At 46.8% G+C, this 26,581-nt stretch overlaps 6 protein-coding genes across 6 annotated transcripts; 2 read left to right on the forward strand and 4 right to left on the reverse strand.

Moving 5' to 3' along the window:
- Positions 1-29: 29 nt before the first annotated feature.
- On the forward strand, positions 30-1,181 carry RhiXN_10824 (F-type H+-transporting ATPase subunit gamma; the record flags this gene model as incomplete). Its single annotated transcript, XM_043330639.1, has 6 exons — positions 30-170; positions 221-305; positions 361-762; positions 816-933; positions 990-1,117; positions 1,174-1,181. 6 exons carry the CDS (start codon positions 30-32, stop codon positions 1,179-1,181), a joined length of 882 nt encoding a protein of 293 aa, XP_043185984.1.
- Positions 1,182-1,836: 655 nt separating this feature from the next.
- On the forward strand, positions 1,837-3,906 carry RhiXN_10825 (uncharacterized protein; the record flags this gene model as incomplete). Its single annotated transcript, XM_043330640.1, has 5 exons — positions 1,837-1,892; positions 1,951-2,014; positions 2,069-2,500; positions 2,577-2,725; positions 2,784-3,906. The coding sequence occupies 5 exons, from the start codon at positions 1,837-1,839 to the stop codon at positions 3,904-3,906; spliced, it is 1,824 nt and encodes a 607-aa protein (XP_043185985.1).
- A 1,955-nt stretch (positions 3,907-5,861) lies between these two features.
- On the reverse strand, positions 5,862-10,490 carry RhiXN_10826 (cytochrome P450 family protein; the record flags this gene model as incomplete). Its single annotated transcript, XM_043330641.1, has 29 exons — positions 5,862-5,954; positions 6,013-6,175; positions 6,235-6,324; positions 6,375-6,514; positions 6,568-6,774; positions 6,838-7,013; positions 7,066-7,082; positions 7,144-7,183; positions 7,237-7,245; positions 7,302-7,548; positions 8,060-8,130; positions 8,180-8,256; positions 8,307-8,356; positions 8,415-8,493; positions 8,548-8,571; positions 8,632-8,727; positions 8,782-8,965; positions 9,013-9,127; positions 9,179-9,267; positions 9,324-9,348; positions 9,404-9,629; positions 9,690-9,751; positions 9,806-9,862; positions 9,914-9,967; positions 10,016-10,089; positions 10,140-10,268; positions 10,334-10,348; positions 10,397-10,421; positions 10,479-10,490. 29 exons carry the CDS (start codon positions 10,488-10,490, stop codon positions 5,862-5,864), a joined length of 2,646 nt encoding a protein of 881 aa, XP_043185986.1.
- A 1,846-nt stretch (positions 10,491-12,336) lies between these two features.
- On the reverse strand, positions 12,337-15,137 carry RhiXN_10827 (cytochrome P450 family protein; the record flags this gene model as incomplete). The annotated part of the gene is made up of 13 exons (XM_043330642.1): positions 12,337-12,564; positions 12,605-12,957; positions 13,099-13,145; positions 13,199-13,453; positions 13,506-13,681; positions 13,733-13,934; positions 13,995-14,195; positions 14,252-14,337; positions 14,424-14,497; positions 14,550-14,621; positions 14,672-14,863; positions 14,925-14,998; positions 15,055-15,137. 13 exons carry the CDS (start codon positions 15,135-15,137, stop codon positions 12,337-12,339), a joined length of 2,043 nt encoding a protein of 680 aa, XP_043185987.1.
- Positions 15,138-16,594: 1,457 nt separating this feature from the next.
- On the reverse strand, positions 16,595-18,140 carry RhiXN_10828 (uncharacterized protein; the record flags this gene model as incomplete). Its single annotated transcript, XM_043330643.1, has 9 exons — positions 16,595-16,604; positions 16,657-16,746; positions 16,803-16,945; positions 17,002-17,168; positions 17,277-17,447; positions 17,504-17,520; positions 17,579-17,618; positions 17,669-17,677; positions 17,738-18,140. The coding sequence occupies 9 exons, from the start codon at positions 18,138-18,140 to the stop codon at positions 16,595-16,597; spliced, it is 1,050 nt and encodes a 349-aa protein (XP_043185988.1).
- Positions 18,141-18,954: 814 nt separating this feature from the next.
- On the reverse strand, positions 18,955-25,601 carry RhiXN_10829 (E3 ubiquitin-protein ligase TRIP12; the record flags this gene model as incomplete). Its single annotated transcript, XM_043330644.1, has 30 exons — positions 18,955-18,965; positions 19,022-19,045; positions 19,107-19,440; positions 19,530-19,601; positions 19,655-19,743; positions 19,801-19,825; positions 19,880-20,105; positions 20,164-20,225; positions 20,276-20,332; positions 20,387-20,440; positions 20,492-20,565; positions 20,615-20,743; positions 20,809-20,823; positions 20,879-20,903; positions 20,962-21,121; positions 21,192-21,875; positions 21,969-22,171; positions 22,227-22,437; positions 22,495-22,590; positions 22,865-23,519; positions 23,570-23,616; positions 23,671-23,925; positions 23,985-24,154; positions 24,203-24,404; positions 24,461-24,661; positions 24,716-24,801; positions 24,855-24,961; positions 25,012-25,293; positions 25,348-25,442; positions 25,513-25,601. 30 exons carry the CDS (start codon positions 25,599-25,601, stop codon positions 18,955-18,957), a joined length of 4,740 nt encoding a protein of 1,579 aa, XP_043185989.1.
- Between the last annotated feature and the right edge of the window lie 980 nt (positions 25,602-26,581).

Here is a 26,581-nt window from a genome sequence, read left to right on the forward strand (position 1 = left end):
CGATTCTCCCACCGCCCCCTCATCGCGCAATGTTGAGCCGCACCGTTCGTCCGACGCTGGCTGCTGCCACTGGCGCCATCCAGAATGCACAGGCTGCACGCAACATGGCTACTCTCAGAGAAATTGAAATTCGCTTGAAGTCGGTCCGCAATATCGAGAAAATCACCAAGGTGGATCCACACAAATGCGCATTAATCTGGGGTGCTAATGGATATTCTAGTCGATGAAAATGATTGCCTCGACACGTTTGAACAAGGCCCAGCGTGCGATGGCCACTGCCAAGGAGTACGGCAAGGCTAACAACGGTGTGTAAATCCGCATAAATAACCCACGATGTAAAACCCTAATGCGGGTTCCCAGAGATCTTTGGAAACTCAGAGGCCACTGTTGCAGAGGGTGGAAAGACTCTCTATGTCGTTGTATCTTCTGACCGTGGTCTGTGCGGTGGTATCCACTCGTCCGTGACCAAGGCCACCAAGAAGGCGATTGAGCAGAACAACGGTCAGGGCTCCATCGTCGTCCTTGGAGAAAAGTCCAAGTCCCAGCTCTCCCGTTCCTCGGCCAAGCACCTCGAGCTCTCCTTTTCCCAGATCGGTCGTGAAGTCCCCACTTTTGCCGACGCTGCTGAGATTGCGGACAAGATTGTCACCAGCGGCATCGAGTTCGATTCGGTTTCGCTCGTTTACAACCGATTCGTGTCTGCGATTGCTTACGAGAGTGCTACCATGACTGTCTTTAACGAAAAGGCTCTGACGGATGCTCGTATGTTGACTCTCTCTGACATGTCAAGCCATCGACTCATGTTTATTGGCTAGCTGCCTTCAAGGTCTACGAAATGGAGGACGACCCAACCAAGGACCTTGTCGAATTCTCGCTTGCCAATGCTATCTATGCTGCTCTTGTCGAGGGCCACGCTGCCGAAATCAGCTCCCGGTAAGCAAAAATGCTGATATATATGCATACCCACAAGCTCATAATTTTCACCCCAGTCGCAATGCCATGGATAACGCATCCAAGAACGCCGGAGATATGATTGGTCGTCTTACCATGCAATACAACCGTGGTCGCCAGGCTAACATTACCAACGAGCTCGTTGATATCATTACTGGTGCTAGCGGTACGTGGACTCTTGGTAGTATCTTTGATTTAGCGACTTATATCTTTTATCTACAGCTCTGTAAATGGTGTTACGCTGCGTACGGTCTAGAGAAGACGGGGCTTGGTCTTCAAAATGTTAAAGGCGCAATGTCCAATCGTGATATCATAGCCCTAATCAAAATTTGCGTTCCACTTTGATGAAGCTCACATTCGTGTCTGGAACTTGAGAAGAGGTAGAATACTCGAAGGCTATCAATATTCAACATTTCACTGCTGCGGTACGGACCAAGTGAAAACTCGGGTGTTTGCGTGATGATTTAAGAGGGATTTAACAACTCATGACGGGCGGTTATCTTGTGATAGATTTTCTGTCCATCATGCTGTGGCTATGTTACCGAGTAAGCATGTCACGTGATATTGGGCACGATCTCCGCGCCTTGAAAGAGTGCGACTGGTTTGCCAGGACTATAATCGCTTCTGATCATAAACTATGTGCCAAGATAAAAACGATGCTCCCAAGCTGTGTCTTATTTAATTTTTCGCTAGGGCCAGTTGCTAAATAAGGTTAGTGTCGATCACATGACCTGATCCTTTGATGTGCCTCCAGATTAGGTGGCTAGGCTTGTGGCCAACCACACCCTCGTCTTGGCTGGCAGCCCCCACCTTTTTCCGTCAGTCACAGTTTCTAAACCGCCGGTATAATAATTGAAACAACTATACCAGACCAGCTCCATAACGATGACAACGCCTGGATTTGTTCTATGGTCGTTTGATGGACCACTCGATGAAGACAAGTACGATTCATTTGCCTATAATGAGATTTTTGAAAGTAAACTATACTTCAAAATCTAGCCAAAGCCCTCTTCCATCGCCACCCCTGTCGTCTGGGTCATCTCCGAGAGATACAATCGCCGGGGTAAGACTGGGCGTCTATTTCCTCCAAACCAACGTTGTTCACTTTTTCGCGTAGGGATCTGGTTCGGATCGAGAGCAAGAAGTGTTCCATGACGCTGCTGCTACACTAGCAGGAAGCTCGAGCAGCATTTCCGGACCCACCCCTAAAAGTTCGTTGCACAAGGTCGAGCCTCCCTCTACGCCACCCATCACTCCCACCGTGGTTTCGCCTCGAATCACATACCCGGTTCTCCGACAACACAGCACCGGCGCAGGTCCATCTCGAACCCCTGCCACTCCAGAACCGCGCGCAAATACTGTACAGCGGATCCTCCAAGGCGGGAACCATAGCGCTTCCTTTGAAGGAACGAGCCAATACGCTGCGGGGGGCGTTTCTGCATGCGCACTGGCGAGTATGAACGCCATCCGGCTCGCGTTTGAGCTGTGTGCGAGGAGGATGGATGCTGAACAACTCGTATCGGGGCTTATCAGCGAAGAGTTTGTACGGGTGGGTGTTGTTTTCTTTTATTTGTGTGTGCCCGTCTTGCGGATGGATCAGTATTGATGGGTGCGAATGTGTTTAGGCCGCGATGGGTATTGCGCCGTATTGGCCAAATAATATGCATCTGGAAGTAGAGCCGATTCTTGAGTTGCCTTTGTTTTCGGGATCTATTCGAAGATTGGACACTCAGTATGCGAACTCTAGTCCCCGGACGTTTCTCAATATCATCAGGTGCGATTTCTTCTATTCATGAAACAGTCATATAATGGACTCATACCATCACGTCTAGGGGGCTGCGCTTAGACCGCGAGTCTCCCGGGCCTCGAGCTATAATTATGACCCGCCCGCCCGAGGTGATCTGCGTGATGCACATCCCGATTCCGGAACCGACACCCAACTATTGGGCTCCACCACAATCCGCTCGTCATGCCGAGTCAATCTACTTGGTCTTTGACTCGCACCCTCGCCCTGATCATCCAAATGGCGCCGCAGTCCAGATCTTCTCGCCCGACCCAATCGAAGATGTCTCCCACTACCTAATGGACCTGTTCCGAATCGACCAAGGGCTATTTGATGACCCGAGCCTGGAATGGACCGCTCAACTCCTGGGTCAAGTCTCTTACCATGTGCTCGCGCCTTCCCTAGCTCAAGGCCCGAAAGATGAATACGCGCTGAACATGCGTATACTCGAAGCGAATCAGAAATGTACGCAGGCAGAGGAAAAATTGAAGGCTTCGGAAGCCGAGACGAGAAAGTTGAAGAGTCAGATGTTTGATCGTCAGCAAGAGGTCACGATCTTGAACTTTAACCTCCGGAGGGCGGAGGAAGAGGTGAAGAGTCTTAGGGCACAGCTTGATAGGCCTCCGCCGCCGGCAAGGGAAGAGCCCAGGGTTGCTTCATGGTTCTCTTCTGGGAATAGGGGAGACGATAGTAGGAGGTCAAAGGGGAAGGGAAGACAGCGAGAGGATTCGGGTGGTTGGTACGCATCCTCGGCACCCAAAGGCGACGATCGGACTTCTTCACGATTCGGAGACGACAAACGCGGAGGGTCAGGTACTGGGTGGGGTCACTCATTTGGTTCGCAGGCAAGCGACGGAGCGTCCATGAAAGCGACTGGTACATCCAACTTTGGCTTTTCACCCTGGCGTCCAGCGCCTTCCCAGCCTCCCCCACCTCCCCCGGCCTATGCCCCGGCATCTTCCAAAACAGCCAGTTCCTCGAGCTACAACAAAGGCCCTATCGAAAAAGAAGATACCCGCTCTATAGAACTTGCCATGCGCTTGCAACAGCAATTCGACAACGAGACTGTCGATTTTTCAAAGGGAGAATCGCTCGCCAGACTTTGGAGCGGCCGAAATTCGATTGTGGGATATGCATGGAGACGTATACCGACGAAGCGATCGCGCGTATAGACGGGTGTGGGCATTCGTGCTGTCGAGACTGTATGCGGAGTAACATTCAATCCAAGATCGAGGAGCGCAAGTATCCTATTCCTTGTCCATTTTGTGTAGCGGGGTCGGACGATAACAGAGGGCAAGACCGTGGGCTTGGGAGTGAGCGCGCTTTCAATTTGTTGTCTACGATTTGTTGAGTTTTTTCTTTTGGTAGTGATTCCGTCCTGGGTGGTCGAGACGATCGGGATCTCCCCCGAGTTGTTTAATATTTTTACAGAGCTTCAGCTTGCTGAACATTCTATTATGATTGATTGCCGCCGGTAAGTCCTACATGTTCTCAAAGTTATCCTATACTCACATTTTTGCCCTAGATGTGTGTCTGCACTTGTTCCTCAGCCATTGTATGCCTGCTAAGTTTCCATGTTTATAGGTTCCAGTTCAGTTTTCGTCGATCGCAAAGATTATGACCTCGCAGAAATCATAACTTGTCCAATGCCCAGGTGCATCAATGCATGGTGTAAACAATGCAACCAGACTATCCAGGGTGGAGCGAAACATTCTTGCGACGGTAGCGCCGAGCTTGAGACGTTGATGCATCAGCGTGGGTGGAAGGTAGGCCAATCTATTTGATTTTAAACGTCCGTTCATTTCGTTCTTGAAGCACTGTCCTGGATGTCGCACTCCGATCGAACGTTCCATGGGATGCAATCACATGACCGTACGTACCCGAATTCTTATGCATGCCTCCTACTCAATGGCTTGAATAGTGCACCACACCCGGTTGTAATATGTGAGTGCTGATTCAGCAACAAGTAATTGAATTGATATTAATTTTATCCAGGCACTTTTGTTACAAATGCGGAGCGGTCGTGATCAATGGAGGTACCCGGACTGAAATTCAAACTGCAGTTTCAAGCCATTTCCGCAGTTGCGCACTTTTTGATGTACCTCGAGGTGTTTGAGACGACCTACTGTTTGCGACTCGACGCATCTCTCCAGTGTATGATTCAGTATAGATGTTGCGGATCTATACGAAATATCTCTCCGTATCAAAGTAAAAGCCATCACTTACCAGTTCCGCCCTCCAGTTAAGATAACTATGGGAATTATGCGACGCCGCGTGATAGCCGGTCTGAATTTAGGGTCCACTCAATGAACTTTTATCTATTAAGATGCCAGAGCCTAGCTTCTATTATCGTTTTTCTCGGTAGGTGTACGCGCAATAGCTTGTTCAGCATATAAATCATCTCAAATGACCTCATTTCAAACGCTCCGTAATCCTCTTTTTTACATGCGCTTGAGCCGGATATAAACAATGGGTTCCTACTCCAGATATCTTGCGAGTTACTCCTTGCATTCAGGATATTTGCGGACCGCATGATTCAATTCACCTTCCTATAATATAACACAGCATAAACATACCTTGACCCGGGAAAGGGTGTGGTACGTGAGCATGAATTAAGACTTGAATTTGTGCGAAGTATGTGTATTTCAACGACCTTCTTTCTGATTCCGGGCTGGGTCCCGGGACTGGCTTTCTGCCCTTACACTTTTGTGCAGGCTCAGTGGCAAATCTTCCGGCTCTCTGGTCAATACAGTATTGTGATACAGTGATAGCCAACCATAGTTTTGTATCATTCGATTAATACAGTGATCCATGTCGACTGTCCATACAGGCTCACGTAATCCTCACTGTATCCGGTCCTTGGCTTAGGAGATTGCATTGAGGGCGTGTGAATATTAGACTTGGGGTTGGAAAAGATACATGCCCCGGACCCCCAAATTTATATTCGATTGAATTTGGGTTCATTTCATTAATTCATTTTTACATATTTATAGTAAGTCAATCAGTATTCATCTCTTCTGTTCTATAGCTAGTTATTTTGGGACCGGGGCCTTCAGTAAATAGCTCGTCTAGTCAGGAAGAAATAACCATTACGTTGATCGGCTATAATGAAAGAATCAAGGGTGACTCACCTTCCTCCGGATCCGTGCTGATTCATAAGGGATGCCCTGGGCTTTTGAAGCGAGCTAGCTATTCCCAAGAACGTATCCGCAAGTTGAATCTTTAAATGTTCAAATGAGCGATTCAAGACATACATCCGCAATGCTCGAGCTACTGACTGTATCGATGGCATTCGTGTACGCGCAAGGGTTTCCACGGGCAGCTGAAAGTACATCTTGAGGGGCGGACGCATAAACTTCATGAGCGATATCAGCCATTCGACGAAGCGATGCCGAACACCTGTCCTGGCCAAAGGAGACAGAGTGGAATGCCAAAGCTTTGCTACAGATATCTTGTTGGTGCCAATCACATGCGAGAAGGATGTTTATCATTTTACTTACCCTAACCGGACACAGAGGTGGCAAAGATCATAGACCGCATTGTCGCCAATATTGCATTCTCCATCCGAAAGGAAAATTATCACGGGTGATCTAGAAAGTGTCATTATTATGCGTCTTAACGAAGCGAATATGTATGATACCTATCACTACTCCAATGGTTTTCAATAAGAGACTGAGCCTCTTTCAGCGCTGCATGAAAGTTGGTTCCCCCAGACCTTTGGGGAAGTAAGTGTGATATCAGCTGGTCAGTTGTGCTCATAAAGTCATTTTGAACCCGTGTCTGCCAGATCTCATGTATAAGCGTCTCCATGTTAAGGTCCTCGATTCGCTCACCGTTGCACTAGACGCAAAGGTTATGACTGAATAGGCATCCTGCCTGGCTTGAGTGGCAGTGGAGCAGGCCACAACCTCTCGAGAGAGCCAGAAACCGTGTAATGCGGACAGAACTGCGCCATAGCGATTATTGGACTCAGATATCAACTTGTACTGATTGGCGTATCTGGAAGCGGGCGTCGATCCCCACCGTACATAGATCCTGAGCTATCGATAACGAAAAGACTAATGGGTGCCGTAAGTCTTTGCATTAGATCAAGAGATGTGTACCGACATGTGATACGCTTGATTCATCCTGGATGGATTTTGGCAGTCAAAGGCGTGACCATCTATCGATACATGGCCGGTTGGAGGAGCTGGCTGCTGTGCCTCAGGGGCGTGAAATATAGGTAGGATACAATAGGATGGATTTGCTTGGGCAGTAGCAGAAGCTTCATGCTCAGGGCCTGAAAAGTATGATTAATTGACATATATTGAATAGGGAGAACAGTTACGTACCAGCACAGAGTACGTCGCTATTTTTATGCACCGCGTTCGCTCAGTATGTCAACAGTTCCTAGGTGTCAAATCACTAACCATTTAGAGAATTCATTCTGCTCCTCCTGTGGGTACGGGTCTGCAAGCGGAGATTAAGAATCAAAACAATAAACCAAAAGTCGGGGTGTTGACCTTTGAAGCCTATTGGGACGTGTTCATCAGTCACTCACTAACTTAGAAACGATAAGCTGACTAACCACTTCGCGCCCAAAATGTAGCGTGAGATATCCAGTCTTTCTCCCTATTAGGGTCAGGGTGCATACGTTCGGCGATATGCTCGCAATCTGTATTCGAACAATTACCGGGATCGCGACAGTGATCGATATGTGCATGGCGACCTTGCGCCGCACAAACCAAGTTGCAAAGCATGGGAGCTCCCTCGTCTCCAGACCCAAACTTTCGTCCTTGCAATTCGTACACTGGATCAACATCATCCTTGTCAGACTGTAAGACCCATTGAGTAGTGATCATAGACCCGTGGCTTGTATCGTGCAATTGTTGACCATGTCCTATATCGATGAAGCTCATTCAATACAGATATAATAACCACTATAATAAGATATTACCAAACGGCAACCCGCACACATATTCGCAATTGGGACAGCGAGCATCGCAGTAGTGGAATGGATTATCCCCCGTGTCGTGTACGTGTACACCATCATGAGACAATTCTCCGGGAGGAATCGGTATAACGCAAGAGAGTTGACGAGCAACCTGGGTAAACCTAGTGTACATGAACGATTCATGTCGACCGGAGAACTGCTCTTGAATTGCCGAAGGACGTGTCTCGATCTGTGCACACACATGGACTGATTTCTCGACCGACCTGAAGGGGCCACACATACCTGACATATCCCATCCTCTTCGCACAGTCTTGTACAGTTGTGTTCTTGCCCACACAAATGAACCACGTTTACAGCCAGTCCGTGGAAATGATCCGTATTACAGCACAGACGTCTGCATAAGGTGCATTCGATAGGACAAGCGCGGGAGTTATCACAAGCATGGCGTTCGTGTGGTTCATCCCTATTAGAGCAATTTAATAACTGTACGTTGCCGAGCAAAAATTACTAACCACGATGCGGTGCATGTCCCGGGGCAACTAAACACCATTCCGTTGTTCCCTTGCCTCGCATTTCGGAGATCGCAGGGCTATGATCGTAAGAACTCCACGATAAACCAAGAGAATCGTTAAAGCGTACCTTCCCACAGATGTGTGCTCGAGCAGAGCACACATGATCCCCGTCATGATCTAAGGGCTGGAGATCTTGATAAATACAAGAATTGATAAACAATGAGCGATAAACTACCTTGATACACGACTGGGCGCAACCACCCTTTCCGCTCAAGTGACATTCCATACCGCAAGAGTGGGTCTTCACATCACACCTGTATATTGTTTTGGTCAGGGGAGCCCAGGTTGACCAAGAGCTCGTGGCTTACATATGTCTTCCTCCATGGCCGGCACTGTGATCGAAACAATTGATGAGAAAGTTGATGCTTTAGTACATTTGTCACTCTACTCACGGCAACCCACATGGTTCTCGTTGTGAATGTTCCTCAGCAACCTCGCAGTCAAGAACGCATTGATGATTGGTCCCGCAGCTGTGTTCGCCCGAGTGCCTATATGCACGGGTACACAGCAATTGGCAATTCAAGCACCCAGTTGAACATAACCGTACAGCATTTCTCATACCAAGTGAGGCTGCGTCAAGTTTGTTTGTGAGGTTTCGTATATCCTGGTTACCCTGAGGGAAGCGCTCGATATTCACGTTGACCCAGTTACGAACGAGTGTCAGACGGTGATCGAGAGCCTCATATATACTCGTCTGCAGGCCCTCAATAAACATAGTGTCAGGAACTGGTGCCGGGTGTGTATTATTTGTTCGCAAGCTTGGACGAGAGCACGCAATGATTGCTCTGCCAAAGCCTCGCTCTCTGCATCGTTTCCGGTCGCAAACTCAGGAACAAAAAGCGATGGCATAAACTCAGGAGTTTCGAGCTCTGCATCCGCATCCATATTCTTGTGATGATATTTAGTGATCAGAAAAACGCTGAGGCATAAGAATCATACCTTGAGCGGCCCTTCCTCATGACGTCCAAAGCTCAGTGCATTTGGCAACCTCTCTATCAGCTGTTGAGCGCGATGGGCAGCGACGTTTTCTAATTCCCGGAAAGTAGTCTCGGCTTATTCCATGAAAAGAAAAATAAAGACTTACGATCCATTGAACCCCAATCGCTGGTCTGAAGAGGCGATAAGATCCTGTAATAAGGTAGGTAAAGCTACGGCGTTGCTCACTTTGATTTTGGCCATGAGTGTCTTCAGGTTGTGTAAAAACGCACCCCCTCCCCCGTGCGTGAATGGCTGTTGATCAAGTCTCTGATGGAGGCGACTAAATAATGTATAGAAATTCGGCGAATTGATAACAGGCCACGGGATAATCTGGATGCGCCCACGATGAAGACGCGTAATGAAGTTCTGATCTCTCTCTTTCTCTACAATGCCCTGAAACTTCAACGAGAATCTAGATAAATGATCCAAAAGTAAGTAACCTGTTTATATCATAATCCCTTAAAGTGCGTACTCCCTGACAATATCTTTTGAATCTGCATTGGTAACATCTTTAATAATAATTGCCAACGTTGACTGAGTACGTGTAGTGAGTCTAAGCAATTATGCGTTAGACTAATTTTGGCTTACATTAAACAGCCCCCGGTTGACGTTGGGATCCAAGACCGTGGCAGATGATTGAAAACTCTGGTAACACGTAAATTATCGAGCTGAGTTACTATTAATTAAATCATATACCGTGAAGAGACCGGCAATGTCTCTTGACATTGCAAAGTTGTTACGGAAGAGAACCTATTGGCAATCAGCGGACACAGGTTGGAGTTGAATACGAATGCCTACAAGGTTGGAAATAGCAGTGTTGAATAAGACAAGTAATGCGTCTTCTTGGGCGCTTCGCTCGATAGAGTGAACACCTGAGAGTTGTAAAGTCAGAGAGCTATATATAGTTTGAATGTGACAGTACCTTCGAAATCAAGAGAAACGAGCAGATAATCCTCTGTTGGGGTGCAAGAAAGCCACACGCCCTCGGTAGTGCGCATTGCAGATCCAGCAAAGGAAGTGTCTGCGAAGTGATTGAGACAGTAGCTCTTGCCTATATTCCCGATTATGTGAGCGCTGAGTTGGACTAATCCCTCAACCCTTTAAAATAATACTGACCGACGCTTTGCTCGCCTATAATGACCAATTAATATACCGTCGCATCGTGGAATAATTACTCACCCATAGAGCTGACCACCCGGACAGGCTTTTATGGGGAATAGTCTCAGCCCCGAGCACGAGCAGAAATTGGAGAGGTAATCACCTTGGTTGCCATGTATGATTGTAGCAGAGATTCGTACCACCCAGGCTAAGAGTGTCGACGATAGTGGGAACATCTGCGCCCAACAACGAGCGTTCATATACTGGGTCCCACACACCATCTTTGAGTGGAATAAAACGGTTTTCTCTTGTAACAGCGAGACTTTAGGTATGGAGGTTTATCACATTAGCATACACTGAGACGATTGCCAACACGTTACTCACTGCAGGGGGATCAAGCATAGCAATTCAACAATGAAGCTACCCAACTTAAACTCGGAAATTTGGCCCGCCGTGTTCCTTCCAATTGTATCTGTTCGCTTGACTTGTATTGCTGTAAGAGCGCTTCCCATGGGTTTTCGGGTTGTGGTCTCAAACGTGGATACCATCCTTGCAAAATATTCTCCACGCCTTGTAATTCAACCGGAGACGAAAATATCAACTGTCTTGGCTGGCGATCGATTGCTGTGAGAGTGTTCCGCGCCACTGCAGGTACGACAGGGAACCGCGTCCACACTTCCAAGTGACAGTCGATCAGACTATTGTTAATTGTATCGGTTGCTTTTTTACGGGAATGCTCGCGGTCAGAACGGAATGAGAATTCGGTTGCCTTCTGGGTAATTTGCAGTATTGTCGAGGTGATTGCTTTGGACATCGCATCGAATGACACAACATGTATTCTTCCCCGGCCGTCAAACCTTGTAGCCACTCGATACCCCTCACAAGAAGTAAGATGGCTGATTCGATACCCCTCTATTCGTACCGAATGAAGCCCAATGAAACGCAAGTAATTGGTGTAAGCTCCCATCGCTGGGCACAACGACGAGCAGACAGGACCCATCAGGAGCAGAAAATGCGTCAATAATAGGGCGTTCGATTTGGAGGGACGCGGTTCTGTATGCGGATTAGATACTATCATACCTGGAGAAGAGGTGTGCGCACCGAAATTGCTGAGTAACTAACGAGAAGATTCGCATACGGCCCGATGTCTCCACCAAGCAAATTTCTTCGACACCGGTCACAAAACATGCCTTGCTTAGATCAATAGGCTTGTTGCTGTACCAGCTCCTAAGGGATATCGGTGAGCCTCGACTCCTGAGGTTGGCAAATAGCTCGTCGAATATGTAGATGGATAGTTTCAGATCTTCCTGTGAATTGCACACACTTCAGTTGCTTGTTACCCGCAATGACTGCCTGGAGCATCATTTACCTTTAGTCCGTGCACTATGGCAAGTAAACGGGTGGTTTGATCGAAAGCAAATTTGCATTCGGATCCACCCAACGAGTCATGGCTCAGTGAAACTTTACCATGTGTGGAATTGACCGCATGCTGGATCGTGACATTATCCTCATAAAAATTCGGGTTCTTATTCGCTCTGAAACCACCACCAAGCACTTGTCCCGCACAAATTGTATAAACCTATAATTGCAGGTTACTAAATATTTTTATTTTAAGGTTGAATCAACACTCACTCAACTGATCGACCCTTCGGCAAGGTAAACTCAAACCTGTGTCGTGTATCCATTTTTGGCTGGGGTACATGTGATTCATCAACGCGGCATAGCTGGCTATCTTGTTCTGTGAGTTCAAGTGGATATATATATGTCGATTTTGTGCTGGACGTGTGGAACACACTGAGCCACCCCAGCGATATTGTGCTGCATGGTAATTTTTGGTAAGCCTCGCATTAACGCCAATTCAGCTAGTCAGCTTACCGCTATTTGTGTAATGGTGACCGTGAGCCTGTCCACCGATTGATTTGATCCAATCAACGCGGCGCACTTGACTAGTTTTTGCTGAGAAATTGTATTCGATAGGCAATCAAAAGGGACATACCGCGAATTCGAAGACATAACTTCTCTCAACTCTCGACAGCTACTTCAAAGGCGCGATGGGCTTCTTCTCGGTAAATAGAGTCGCGAGCGTCACTTCCGTTACGACTTTGACGTTGCCGTTCCATCGAGATAATACCATCTAGTCGTTCGCCTAAAACCTTTTTCTCCAATGCCTCCAGGTTGTGCCCGAGCCTTTCTTGTACCTTCTGTTTGAATACGGAGAGAGATGGGTATTTTTGCGTCATTGAATCAAGCTGAGAGAAGAATTCAGGATCAGATATGCCGCCGTTTTACCCCTCGCAAAGCCCGAGTTCGATCTATATTCATTGGAGCAACGGATGGATCATCACGATTCCCTTGGCTGCGGTTTCCCGACCCCCAGCTCGACCCCCAGCCGCCAGAGTTCCAGTTACTTGGATTCCAACCAATAGTCCAACTTGTAGGATTTGGAATATAATTTACAGGGTTCATGCTGAACCTTTTTGACGGGGTTTGTGTTGATGTCCTTGGGTGCGTTTCCGAAGCAACAGCTCCGTTGAGTAAGTCATTGATAAAGTCCTCCTGTTCATGGCGAGAGAGCTTTGAATTCTCTTCAAGATACTTTTTCAAAAACGGCCATTTCCCCTTGAGAACTGGAATTCTCTGTCCTGGACAATATCTAGTTTATTCTTCTTTCAATTTCACTAGATATTTTCCTCAAATCGGGGTAACGCTGATAGAGTAAGGCTTCCGGAATGCGGTTATCAGATCTGTTATTACCGGTCGTCTGAAAACTACTATATACTCACCAGTTTCTTCAGGTCCATGAGACATGTCGAAGCCTAAGGCAAGTGAACTAAAACCATGGTAAAAAAAAATGTACCCCATAAGAACTATGTGGTAGCTCACGGATAGACACCATCATAACTTGATCGCACCAGGTGCTGAATCTCAGCTTTGAGCTTTGGTCCATCCCGGTTTATGTGATCATCGATATGCCTCCTGTCTGCGTTCTCCGCTCTCAATCTTTCCGCCTTCAACTCTCGTAGACATTGATCGTACTTGGCGAAGATCCTTTTATGCTGACTCCTCAAGCCATTTGCAGCAAGGACCTCAAGGTCGGCAGCCTCGATGCTTCCTAGCTGGATGGGACATTCCTTCGATCTAATTGGATCAACAATTCAGTTCTAACTTAATATCAGTAACAAGTTCTTACTCGACCATCTTCTTGAGGTTCATAGTGCTGACATTGCTATCAAAGCGATCTTCTTCGGGCTGTTCCTTTTCGTTCCTGACTACCAAAAGCGCAGTCTTTTGCTCCCCTGGAACGAGTCGCACCCGCGAAGTTTGACGATCGTTAGTGGACGGCAAAATCCTTGATTCTACAGCGGCCTTGTACCAGGTCAGTCTCCAAGTTAGAAGACAAGCGAACTAAACACCTACCGTGAAACCGGGACTGCCAACGGCGCCTTCCTCCTGTTCGAGAGACTTGGATACCTCAAAATCGAAAAGGCGAGCGTCGTCATCGTTTTCTTGCTGGTCCTCGGGAAGATCCTTATTGTGTGCACTCGTGTCCCAAACTAAAGCTCGCGCTTGAGATGACGACACTAGGCATATGATTTGATCCGCCAATTTATTTAAATAGCTATATATTAGTTGAATCAATAAATGTGAGCGTGTAGGGATTAAAAGAATAGGAGCTAACCGCATAAAAGTCACTCGATTCCGTCGTACGGATGATGACGCAGCTTGGTCATCCCATGTTGTGTCCTCAGGCCAGTATATAATGCAGGTCGCTTTCGAGGGTCCCTTGTCGTGATGTTCAGGGTCTAATACGAGGTACAAGCCAGACCCAAGTCCTGAAGACAAGTCATCTCGAGTATCGCTCCTGGAGAGAATATTTGCGCTGGCACAGATACACATGTTATTCGTATTTGATATTGATTAACCATGCATACGTACGAATTTTGATCGAGAAGCCGAGCTTGCCGAAGAAACTCAACTATTTCTGGTTGGCTTCCATAGACTCCTGTAGGCTTGATAGATAGCTAGACGGATGATTGATATTAATGAATAACTCAAAGGAAAAAGAATCAACATACCTGGTCTAAGTTCTAAAATTGATCTTGGATACCGAGTCATACGATCCTGGTTGTATAATATTCAAAAGACGATGAAGGGATTGCTGATCGATGACGACCTTCTCGACTAGCAGGAAATGAGTAAAAGTGAGGATAGTACCCGAGTTATAACACGTCACCGATTCCTCCAGAGCCATGTTCGTCTACCAAATCAAGGAGCCGAAACAAATTCGGGACAGCACCCAATACATCTTCAGGCAATGATATATGGCTTGGGTTTCGTAATGATGGTGTGTCGGACTTGTGTTCTCGTCAAAGTGGGAGTTCGCGTCAAGCATCTCAGTGTCACCATCACTTTGCGCGGAAACATCGCGGGGATTACCGGTTGCCGGAATTTCGAAGTTGGTGTTTCGATTAGATGAGGGGCCAGTTGGTCCAGTATTGCAGTCATGGCCAGAAGATAATTCATATGATATGTAGCCGGGCTGTGCAGCTAAAGAACAAAGTATGGTTTAGGATTCAACAATTGTATGATTAAGGGCCGGTAAACTCACGGGTACGATGTGAGTCACGTGGACCGGTAGCTGACGCTTGCACCGGTGGTGTCGGGTCTATTGTGTGTTGTGGCCTGGCAAGAAAATAATCAAAATCAATGAGCTGGCCCCGAAGGTTAACAGGGCTCACATGAGCGTCTCTAGGCCAGGATCCCGTAGTTGAGTACCAGAGAATAGGCTCTGTGGGTTCTGATGGCTAGACTCGCTAGCCATGGTATTTGAGCTGGTCCAACCAAGCTGTAAAACTGACAAGGAGTAGGAGATCCCCTCGAGAGGTGAGAATCTGCTGAATCTGGCTCCTTTTGTACTTAATCTCTCTATTAATATGGGCGGAAAGCCACCCCTAACCCACAGCCGCACTATGCATATATTTGTGCCACATGAAAAGCAACATGCGAAGTCGTTGATTTGGGGTGCTCGATCTACTCTTCACATATTTTTGGGTGATCGATGACTTGCCAAAAATATAAACTGGAGACATCTACACAGCCCGGGCGCTAGCAAGTGGCTACCGATTGATGATCTCCTTATTTTAGCCACCTCATGTATTGATAAATCAAGATGATACGACACGCGGACACTTTCTTCCCCCATAACCCCTATGCTATGGCACCTTGACTAAACTGAAAATCTTGTTTGCCCTGCATTGCACGATATGCCCCTAAGAGGGCATCTGGGGACCATAACTGATACTGTCAAGCGGTAACGGGCATTTGCAGGTCCTGAAGCTGTCTGTCTTTGGCTAAGCACATCAGCCCAGCCACCATGTGGACCTCGAGCGTCGAAGCTTAAATATATGAATATGACCAACCCCTTCCTCGAGTGGCAACTGTTCACTTAAGTATTTTAAGTATGACAGATATCGTGACAGATATGGTATGGTGATATTCACGTTGAGCTGGAACGGAAATCAATTCTCCCGGTGTGATAGACAAGCCTTTTCAGACCTTATTCACCATCTCTACATATTCATGAAGAAAGTTTTGGGTGGTCTCTCTGTATGTAATGAAATTTGAATTCTGAAAACATAAGACGCTAGGCCACTGGTACCCCTTAGTATGCATACCTGTAATAGTTTGATTTAGCCACGATCCGAGGCCCCTTGGGCTTCCTCTATTCACAGAGAACATGGGAGAATTCTGACGGACTTAGAGACTCCTCTGGTTCACAAGAGCGAATCCTATTGAAATCTACATGGCATTGCTTGTTTCTTATACTTGTTTAAATTTGAATTCGAATTCACAATACATCATTTGAGTCGTGGAAAAAACGCACGGATTTATTTTTACACAGCAACCACGGCAGTTTAATATATCGCTCGCCTGTGGTCCCTATAGTAGACGAGATCACGTGTAGAGAGCATCTGGAAAACCCTACCTTCCTCCAGACCCATACTGATTCATCAGGGAGGCCCTTGGCTTTTGGAGAGAGCTCGCTATCCCTAAGAATGTATCTGCAAGTTGGATCTTCAGACGTATGGGCAAAAATCAAACAAGAATAGATATCTTAAAGACCAACCGAATCAATGGCATTGGTATAAGCGCACGGATTGCCTCTTGCAGCTGTTAACACATCTTGCGGGGCTGATGCAAAAACTTCGTGAGCTATGTCGGCCATCCGACGCAATGACGCTGAATAGGTGTCTGTGCCGAATGATACGGAATGAAACGCTAGGCTTTGCTGAAACATATCATTCTTTAGTCAAGGAACAAACATTTGGCCTAAAACGTACCCGAGCCGGACGCATGCATGACATAAATCGTAAACCGGATTATCCGCGATATTACATTCACCATCGGATAGAAAAATGATAACGGGGGCTCTTTTAAGAAGTTAATATAGCGCTGTAATTTAGGCAAGTAACTAAGATTGATATACCTGTCGCTACTCCAGTTGGCTTGAATCAACGACTGTGCCATGGCCAGTGCCCCTTGGAAATTGGTTCCACCTTGACCCATCTGTGGTATCAGCTGACCAATGAGCTGGTCAGTCGTGCTAGTAAAGTCGTTCTGAAATCTCGTCTAACCAGGTTCTCGAACTTGAATATGTGGTGTCATGTATAAAACTGGAAGCTTACTGTCGCATAATCATCAAACGTAATGACGGAGTAGGCATCCTGACGAGCTTGAGTGGTAGATGTAGCGGCCATAGCATCACGAGATAGCCAAAATCCATACAGTGCAGATAAGACAGCTCCGTATCGATTGTTGCAGTTTGATACCAACCGAGGGCTAATTGGAGTGCCTGGCAGTGGGCCGCGGTCGATACAAGTCATTGAGCCAGAGCTATCAATTACAAATACGCTGCCAGGAAAGTGAGATCAACATCGGTTAATATATGAACGTGGCTAACATATGGTACGCTTGGTGTAGTCGAGATGGATTCTGGCAGTTGAACGCATGTCCATCCCTGGAAACATGCCAATTGGGGGGATTGGTTGCTGAGGCTCTGGCTGATGGAATATTGGTAGAGTACAATAAGATGGGTTTGCTGCAGTTGTGGCCGTTGCTTCATGCTCGGGACCTAAACCATATGACGATTACAAACGACACAGAAGCCCAGGCACGAAGTTCACATACCGGCACACAGAACATCGCTGATGCATTGATAAAGCTTTATCAACCGCTGCCAAGTGCGCCCACACATAATCTTACCATTTCAAGAATTCGTTTTGTTCCTCTTGGGAATATGGGTCTATTGTAGCTAGATCAATTTCAATATCATAATACCCATTGTAAAAATACCTTTGAAACCTGCCGTGATTTTATTTAGCCAGATTATCATAAAGAGCCCAATAAAACAGTGGTACATACCGCTTCGTGCCCAGTATGTAGCATGAGATATCCAATCCTTGGGCCTACCGGGATCTGGATGCATAAGTTCTGATATATGCTCGCAGTCCGTGTTCAAGCAGTTTGCAGGGTCACGACAGAAATCGATGTGAGCGTGACGACCTTGAGCAGCGCATACCAAGTTGCATAGCATTGGGGCACCTTCGTCTCCTGAGCCAAACCTCCGACCTTGAAGTTCATAGGCCGGATCTTCGTCTTCTGCATCAGGCTGCAGAACCCATTGAGTAGTGATCATTGAACCGTGACTTGTTTCATGCAATTGCTGCCCATGACCTGCAGCAAGAGACTCATCAGCGTTCATTTCCTTGTAGCTAAAGGCTTCGTACCAAGAGGCAATGTGCACAGATACTCGCAACTTGGGCATCGGGTATCACAGAAGTGGAAAGCATCCTCGTCCGTGTCGTGGGTATGCGGACCTTCATGCTCAAGCTCACCAGGTGGGACCGGTTTCACACAAGAAAGGCGACGATCAACTTGGGTATATCGAGTATATACGAAAGACTCATGTCGACCGGAAAACTGATCCTGAATTGCTGAAGGTCGGGTCTCGATCTGTATATATCCACACACGTCAACATTGTTCTCTGTTGAGTGCGAAAGCTTAGCTTACTTGGCAGATACCATCAGCCTCACAAAGATGTGAGCAATTGTGCTCCTGGCCGCAAAGATGAGCTGCGCCAGAGTCCAGCCCGTGGAAGTGGTCAGTACTACAACACAGCCTTCGACAGAGGGTACATTCAATGGACAAGCCCTCGCATTCTCGCATGCATGATGCTCATGCGGCTTATCCCTAAAGAAGTAACATCCAGTATTAGTAAACGATAGATCTCGCTAAATCTATTAACCCAGTTATGCTCACCAAGGCATATCACATGTTCCGGGGCAATTATAAAGGCTACGGTGATTACCTTGCTTCACATTCTGAAGGTCGCATGGCTGCAGATGGTGGTTTTGTAAATTTTGGCACGCCGATCTTTGTTTATAACGGCCCGTACCTTCCCACATAGGTGCGCTCGAGCAGAGCATGTATGATCCCCTTCGTGACCAAGAGGCTTTCATAGATATCAATCAGTAAGTAATTCAAGTGAGAATTGGGCACTCAGTAGTCACCTTGATACAAGACTGAAGACATCCGCCCATCCGGCTTAGGTGGCATTCTTGTCCACACGAATGCGCCTTTACATTACACCTGAAGTTGGAAATGTCAGCATCACATAGAAATTCATTTGAGCTTAAGTGTCGTACATGTGCCGTCCTCCATGACCTGCCCTTTAGTTTTTCAAAGATCTCAGTAACTGGTGATATAATATCGTAGAATAAAGCAACTTACGGTAAACCACATGGTTCGTGTTGCGAGTGCTCCTCAGCAACTTCACATGATGAGACGCACCGATGATTTGTTCCACAACTGTGATCGCCCGAGTGCCTGTATGCGCGAGACACAACAGCTGGCACTCCGAGCACGAAGATGAACACAGCTGCACGGTGGCGCGCATTGCAAGTGAGGCTGTGTTGAGCTTCCCGGCAAGGTTGCGTATATCCTGGTTGGTCGAAGGGAAGCGCTCGATATTTGCACTCATCCACTGCTGGACCAATGAGAGTCGTTGATCCAGTAGCTCGTACAGTCTGTTTTGAAGCGCCTCAACGTATGAAGCGTCAGGTATCTGGTACCGAGTACCCGTAGGTGGGCCACACATGTAGATGAGTGCATGCAACGTTTGCTCCGCCAGCGCTCATTCTCGGTCGTGCTCACACCCGAAAACTCAGGCACAAATAGCGGGGGCATGTGCTCCGGAATCGCAAACTCCTCATCGGTGTCCATGTTCTAAATCGATCGTAAACGTGGGGCTGGGTGGTCTTTCTGGGCGAGGTGCTTACCTTCAAAGGTCCCTCATCTTCTCGACCATAGCACAACGCATGTGGCAGCCTTTCCATCAGTTGTTGGGCGCGATGGGCAGCTAGATTCTCTAGTCAGGTTAGTAACATAGTTAGCGCAATTACAGCTCTGTAAGCGCCATCCTCACGGTCAAGTGAACCCCAGTCGCTTGTCTGGACGGCTCGTTCAGAACTTGCGCCTCAATGAACGATTAGGAAAAGTAATACCTTGATCTTAGCCATAAGTGTTTTGAGATTGTGTAAGAACGCTCCGCCTGTACCATGTGTGAACGGCTGTTGGTCGAGTTTCTGATGCAGACGGTTAAAGAGCGTATAGAATCCAGGAGAGTTGATAACAGGCCATGGGATAATCTGAACGCGACCGCGATGGAGGCGAGTGATGAAGTTCTGGTCTTTTTCCCTCTCGACAATTGCTTGGAACCTGAGCGAAAATCTGCATATAGCTTAATAGTAAGTGCTTATTCCTCTATCATTCGGCCTTCAACACATACTCTTTGACAATGTCTTTCGAGTCTGCATTTGTCACGTCTTTAATTATGATAGCCAAGGTTGACTGCCATACTCTGATAAGCTAGAAAAACCTTGCGTGCAAGACAAACATACGTTAAACAACCCCCGGTTAACGTTTGGATCCAAAACAGTCGCAGAAGATTGGAAGCTCTGGTGGTGCATTGCTTAATGATCTCTCTCAGGAACCATACCAAGGTAACTCACGGTGAATAGTCCAGCAATGTCTCTGGACATAGCAAAGTTATTGCGAAACAGAACCTATTGTGACAATTGAGTCACACCTATCTACTCAAAGTTACTGGGACATACGAGGTTGGAAATGGCTGTGTTGAACAATACAAGCAAAGCGTCCTCTTGTGCACTACGCTCGATCGAGTGAACACCTATAGTACGCACAATGAGCTGGCGTTCCCCGTTGTATGTGTCACACACCTTCGAAATCTAGTGATACAAGCAGGTACTTTTCTGTTGGAGTACAAGATAGCCATACCCCCTCGGTTGTGCGCATAGCGGATCCAGCAAATGATGTATCGGCAAAGTGATTGAGACAATAGCTCTTGCCTAGGTTCGTTAATAGGTGAGTTCCGCCATACCAGATTTCCAACAACCATATGGATCTTACTAACCTACGCTTTGTTCACCTGTATATCGGGCGCAATTTAGTCAAGATTTGTGATGAAAAGCAATTAAACGCACCCATGGAACTGACTACTCGAACAGGCTGTTTCGATAAAGCAATCGTGAGGATTTGTGCACAGCGTGGAAAATGAAACCTGTACCTTTTTTGCCATATACGACTGAAATAGCGACTCGTACCATCCAAGACTCAGCGCATCAACAATTGCGGGAACGTCTGCCCCCAACAAAGAGCGCTCGTAATCCGGGTCCCAAACGCCGTCTTTGAGCGGGATAAACCTGTTCTCCCTCGTTACCGCCAAACTAAAAGTAGATTAATCATTGGTAAGCATGGTCAGTCCTATATCCCATACATAGCGGACATCCTACTTACTGGAGTGGAATCAAGCACAATAGTTCAACAACAAAGCTTCCTAGTTTGAACTCTGAGATTTTGCCTTCCGTATATCCACTGGTTTCGCCCAAATGTGTCCCTCTCACTTCAATCGCAGTAAGACCTCCGCCCATGGGTTTTTGTGTTGTCGTCTCAAATGTTGAGATCATCCTCGCAAAGTATTCCTCTACTTCGTCCAAATTTGTGTGCGAGATGAAGTTTAACTGTCGTGGTTGCCGATTGATTGCGTCAAGGGCGTTTCGTGCGACGGCCGGGACTACGGGAAACCGGGTCCATACTTCGAGATGACAGTCGATCAAACTATTGTTTATGGTCTCTGTGGATGTTCTCCTTGACTGTTCACGGTCAGAACGGAACGAAAATTCGGTGGCCTTTTGGGTAATCTGCAAAACAATCGAGTTTATTGTCCTGGTGTCTCTGTTGAAAGATACAACGTGAATTCGGCCGCGACCTTCAAATCTTGTAACCGCCCGGTAACCGTCGCAGGGCAGGAGAGTAGCTGATATCTTACCCTTCTTGTTGGTACCAAAAGAGGCCCAGTGGAAGGCAAGAAGTTGATGTGCGGTGGACGACCCCTCTTGGGCAACGGCGACTAGTAGACATGAACCATCCGGAGCAGAAAAGGCGTCGACGATTGGGTGGTCGATCTGTAACGATGCATTGCTGATACGTATGTATTTAATTTGCGGAAGTGACAATCGCAGAATGATAAAAAAATGAGATTCTTGTTGGTCATGACTGATAAACGGACTTTACCGGAATTGTTGAGTGACAAGCGAGAAGATGCGTACGCGCCCCGACTCTTCGATCAAGCAAACCTCCTCGGCCCCGGATACAAAGCATACTTTGTTGATATCCACTGGCTGATTATACCAATTCCTCAAGGGAATAGGCGAGCCACGGCTTCTAAGATTCGTGAATAGCTCATCAAAGATATAGATAGATAGCTTCAAATCATCCTGATCATGGAAAATTGTCAATATCCTTTTTAGTTTCCCAGGCCTCCATACTCACCTTTTGTCCGTGGACGATTGCGAGCAGACGAGTGGTTTGATCTAGTGCAAATTTGCATTTCGATCCTCCCAAGGAGTTATGATGCAGGGTCACCTTGCCATGCGTTGTTTTGATCGAATGTTCAAGCGTAATATTATCCTCGATAAAGATGCGTTTTCGATCAGACTCGGAAACGATGACTAAGCACTTGTCCCGTATGAGTTGTATGAATCTAGTAAAGCGAAATTTAGCTAACGCCTTGATGAACGTGAGGGATAACACTACTTACTCGACTAATCGGCCTTTTTGCAGGGTAAATTCAAACCGGTGCCGAATGTCCAGTTTTGGCTGGGGCACATGCGATTTGTCGGCTCGGCAGAGATGACTATCATCTTCAGTAATTTCAAGCGGACATATACTGTAACGGTGCTGGGCCGGCCGAACAGAGGTCACTGTATGGCTCCAACGATATTGAGCTACATTGACACGCCAATCCGTGTCAGTACATAGATACTCATTTCGAACGCAGAGTGAACATATTACCCCCAGTATTATAGTAGCCATACCCATGGCGCTCAGTTGACCTCACCCAATGAACGGTGCGTATCGTTCTAGTTATAACTAAGTCGCTGTACCAGCACTAGACTCGAAGTACTTACGGTGAATCGGAAATCGTTGCTTCCTTCAGCTCATCCACCAACCTCTTGAACGACTTTTCTTTTTCTTCCTTGTAAATTGCGTCGCGGGAACTACTTGCCGATGCGCTTCGACGATGTTGCTCCCCAGAGACAATTTTGTCAAGTTGATCGTTGACTACTTTTTTCTCGACCGTCTCCAGATTCTGGCCCAAGCGTGCCTGAATTCTTCGCAAGAGCTCTGCCAGTGCCGGACGCAAGTCCCTTGTCGTATGGATATGCGCAACAAAATCAGGATCTGGAACTCGTCTAGAAGCGTCAGTCCGTGCGCTTGAGCTGAGCTTTGGTCCTGTGTCTTGATGGCTGCTTCCTCGACTGATGGCCTTTAACACTGTGCGACCAAAAGCTTGAATTTCACCAATAATATTCCCAGCGGACTGGTTATTTGGGACTGAGGACTTGTAGTCAGCACGAACGATCGCTCCACTAAGGACGTCGTCAACAAATTCGCGTTGATCATGCTTCGAGAGGCCAGGGTTGCTATCGAAATACTCTTCAACAAACAGCCACTGCGACTTGAGGAGCTGGTATTCTTGATCATGGACTTGATCCAATTTGTATTTCTTCTTAATTTCATCCTCCAGTTTTCCAAGGCCCGAGTACATGCTATGTAGCTCGGCTAGAATACAACTTAGATTGTCAACTCGTCAACCATGATATCGTCCATACCAGTGGCTTCTGGACCATGCCCAATATCGTATCCAAATTCGAGAGCGCTATGAAAGGAAATTTAGGGAGGTAGGCGGCCCGAGAGTCCTGGAATCACTGACGGATAAATTCGATCATATATGACGCGAACAGCGTTTCGAATCTCGTCTTTGACTCTTGGCTTATCCCCTAAAATTTGATCCTCTATGAATTTGTTGTCAACCCGTTGCGAAGCCGTCCGATCTTCATTCAAATCCCGCAAACGCTGTTCATGGGCCTCGAAAATACCTCTGTGACTTTCTCGTAGACCATTCGAGGACAGTACTTCAATGTCATTGGGTTTCAAATCTCCAAGCTGAAGGGGATGTTCTTTTGAACTAAGGATCGTGGAAAATTAATGATTAGCATGAGTTATTGCGTTGAAGAAGTGACATACCTGATCATATGCCGAAGGTTCAAGGCATTAATATTCTCGTCACGATGATCCTCTTGAGTCTGAGCTCTCTCATACTTGACTGTAAGCAATGCCATCTTCTGCTCGCCAGGGACTAGCCGTACGCGTGATGTTTTCTCGTCTCTTGGGAGCAACTTTGACTCTACAAGGATCTAGTCAAGTCAGTATATGATCCTAGGTACTGTAGTAAATCACTATACTTTAAACCCATCGCTTCCAACCGCATCCTCTTCTTGCTCGAGAGACTTGGATACTTCAAAAGAAAACAATCGAGAATCGTCATCATTATCTCGCTGATCCTCTGGTAGATCCTTATTGTGAGCGTTGGCATCCCACACAAAAGCTTCAGCTTGGGAGGGCGAAACTAGGGCAATAATTTGGTCCGACAGTTTTGTAAGATAGCTGTGGTGACAGGCGTTTGGTTTTTTCACGCGTTTGTCATTATCGGAAATACCTACCGCATAAAGGTCACTCGGTTACGCCGTACAGATGAAGAAGCAGCTTGATCTTCCCAGGTAGTATCTTCTGGCCAATAGATAATATATGCGCTTTTGGAAGAACCGATGAACTTGTGATTAGGATCCAAGACCAAATAAAGACCAGAACGAAGAGTAGAGGTGGAATCATCAGAGCCGCCAACCTTGGATAGGAGCAAAATGCTTGGAGAAAATTCAGATTAATAGTGCAAAAGCCAGACTTTTTACAACACATACGAATTTTCGTCAAGATATTGAACGCGACTCAAAAAATTGATAATTTCTGAGCGGTTTCCATACACTCCCGTTGGTTTGATTGAGAGCTGTATAACAGTCAGCTAAAAAGCAACAGTATCACATGGCAGGCAAGGATTACCCTGTCCAATGCCTTGAAATTGATTTTGGAGACCGAGTCGTAGGACCCGGGTTGAATGATGTTAAGGACACGATGAAGTGACCTCTGGTCGATCACAACTTTCTCGACTGTGTTTCTGATGAGTAAGCCCACTTCCATGTATCAAGTCGTGGCCTACCTATGCCTCCTGACCCGTGTTCATCAACAAGGTCAAGTAGCCGAAATAGGCTGTTGATATTTCCAAGCAGATCATCTGGGGCCGAATCTTGGCTCTGAACGTGCGTATTGGGAAGAGGTTGGCTCAGGTTGGATACGTCGTCAAAATTGGAGCGTGCGTCGGCCATCTCCGTATCCGAATCGCTACTGCCAGCAACGTTTGAGTCTTGCAGAGACGAGGGTGGCGAAGCAGGCTTGCTAGTAACAGAAGTATCCCGATCCGAAGAGACGGAATCCAGAGTATCTGATACTATTGTGTCAGTATTCGCCTTGTGCTTTGTCGTAGAGTTTCACTCACCTGTGGGACTCGGATTACTCGAACAAGTATCCGTTGGAGACGTCAATAACGTCTGTTGGCTAGTGGTCTGCACCGAGGATAATTGAGGTTGATTTCTGTTGAGTGGCCAGTCAGTACAATGCAGTCGTGACTGCGGGTATACCTCAATGACAAGATCCGACTTACAAGAAATTCTTTAAATTTGGGTCTCGTAGCTGACCATCATCAAACAAGTTTGGTGGATATGTGTCATGTGGGGTCTCATGGCTAGCCATGGTGATGATTCAAGCTGAGGGGTGTACCACGGCAGAGGCGAAGAGCACCTGCGGGCCTTGTTTTTGTGTGGTTCATGGAACTTCGACTCAGGTGGCTATTGCTCAGGTAAGCATAGGAATTTCCAAATAAGTCACTTCAGATTTTTTTATCTGCGCCTGCGTGTGAATGGCGTGTGCGTATTCCTAACGATTTGGAAGTCCATATAACGCACTATCCTCTTCTTTCGCTATAAGTAGTTATTGAAGGAATTGAACTGGATCCTTTCTATTGAGTTGGCGGAAGCCCTGTGGCTATTGATTGATTAGAAGCTTCTTTGAGGGTGGCCGTAGCCACCTGATTCACATAAAAACTCTCTACGGGTGCCCCAAAAGCCCGGGAGCGCTCTGGAGTGCTCCGGTTTTGGGAGCCTCCTTGTTAGGATCCAACGGATCTGGATTGCTTGGCAAGCACTTGGGAGCACTCCACAAGCACTTCCAAGTGTCATACCAAACGCTCTGGAATGCTCTCCAACAATAGCAAGTCCTGGAGTGCTCCCAAGATTTTTGGGGCCCCAGAGAGTTAGGGAGTTGTATCAAGATCCCAGATGGGTACTGTGCTATGTCTTTCTGGACTTGGAATGGTAAACCAGAAGCGGCCAATAAGGTGTGTCAGGTTGCAAGTTCTTCTGAGAATCCAAGCTCCCTATGCTCTAGCATGAAGCCTTGTACATAAAATACTCAATTTTAGTATTTTCTTGATGGGATTTGTGATATCATACCAATTATTTGTTGAACCAATCAATGCAGCTTGGGGCTTCTGAAGCAACTAAGATATATCCAAGAAGGTACAAGCAAGCTGGAGCTAGAGCATTATTAACTATAAGTGAATCAGTGATAATGACATTGAGGGGTGTTTGAAATGTGTTACTGAACACTCACAGAATCAATTGCATTGGTATAAGAACAAGGATTTGCAACACTGGATTGACTAGGCCTCCTGG

The sequence above is a fragment of the Rhizoctonia solani genome, chromosome 14, assembly GCF_016906535.1.
Source record: "Rhizoctonia solani chromosome 14, complete sequence".
Lineage (NCBI taxonomy): Eukaryota > Fungi > Basidiomycota > Agaricomycetes > Cantharellales > Ceratobasidiaceae > Rhizoctonia > Rhizoctonia solani.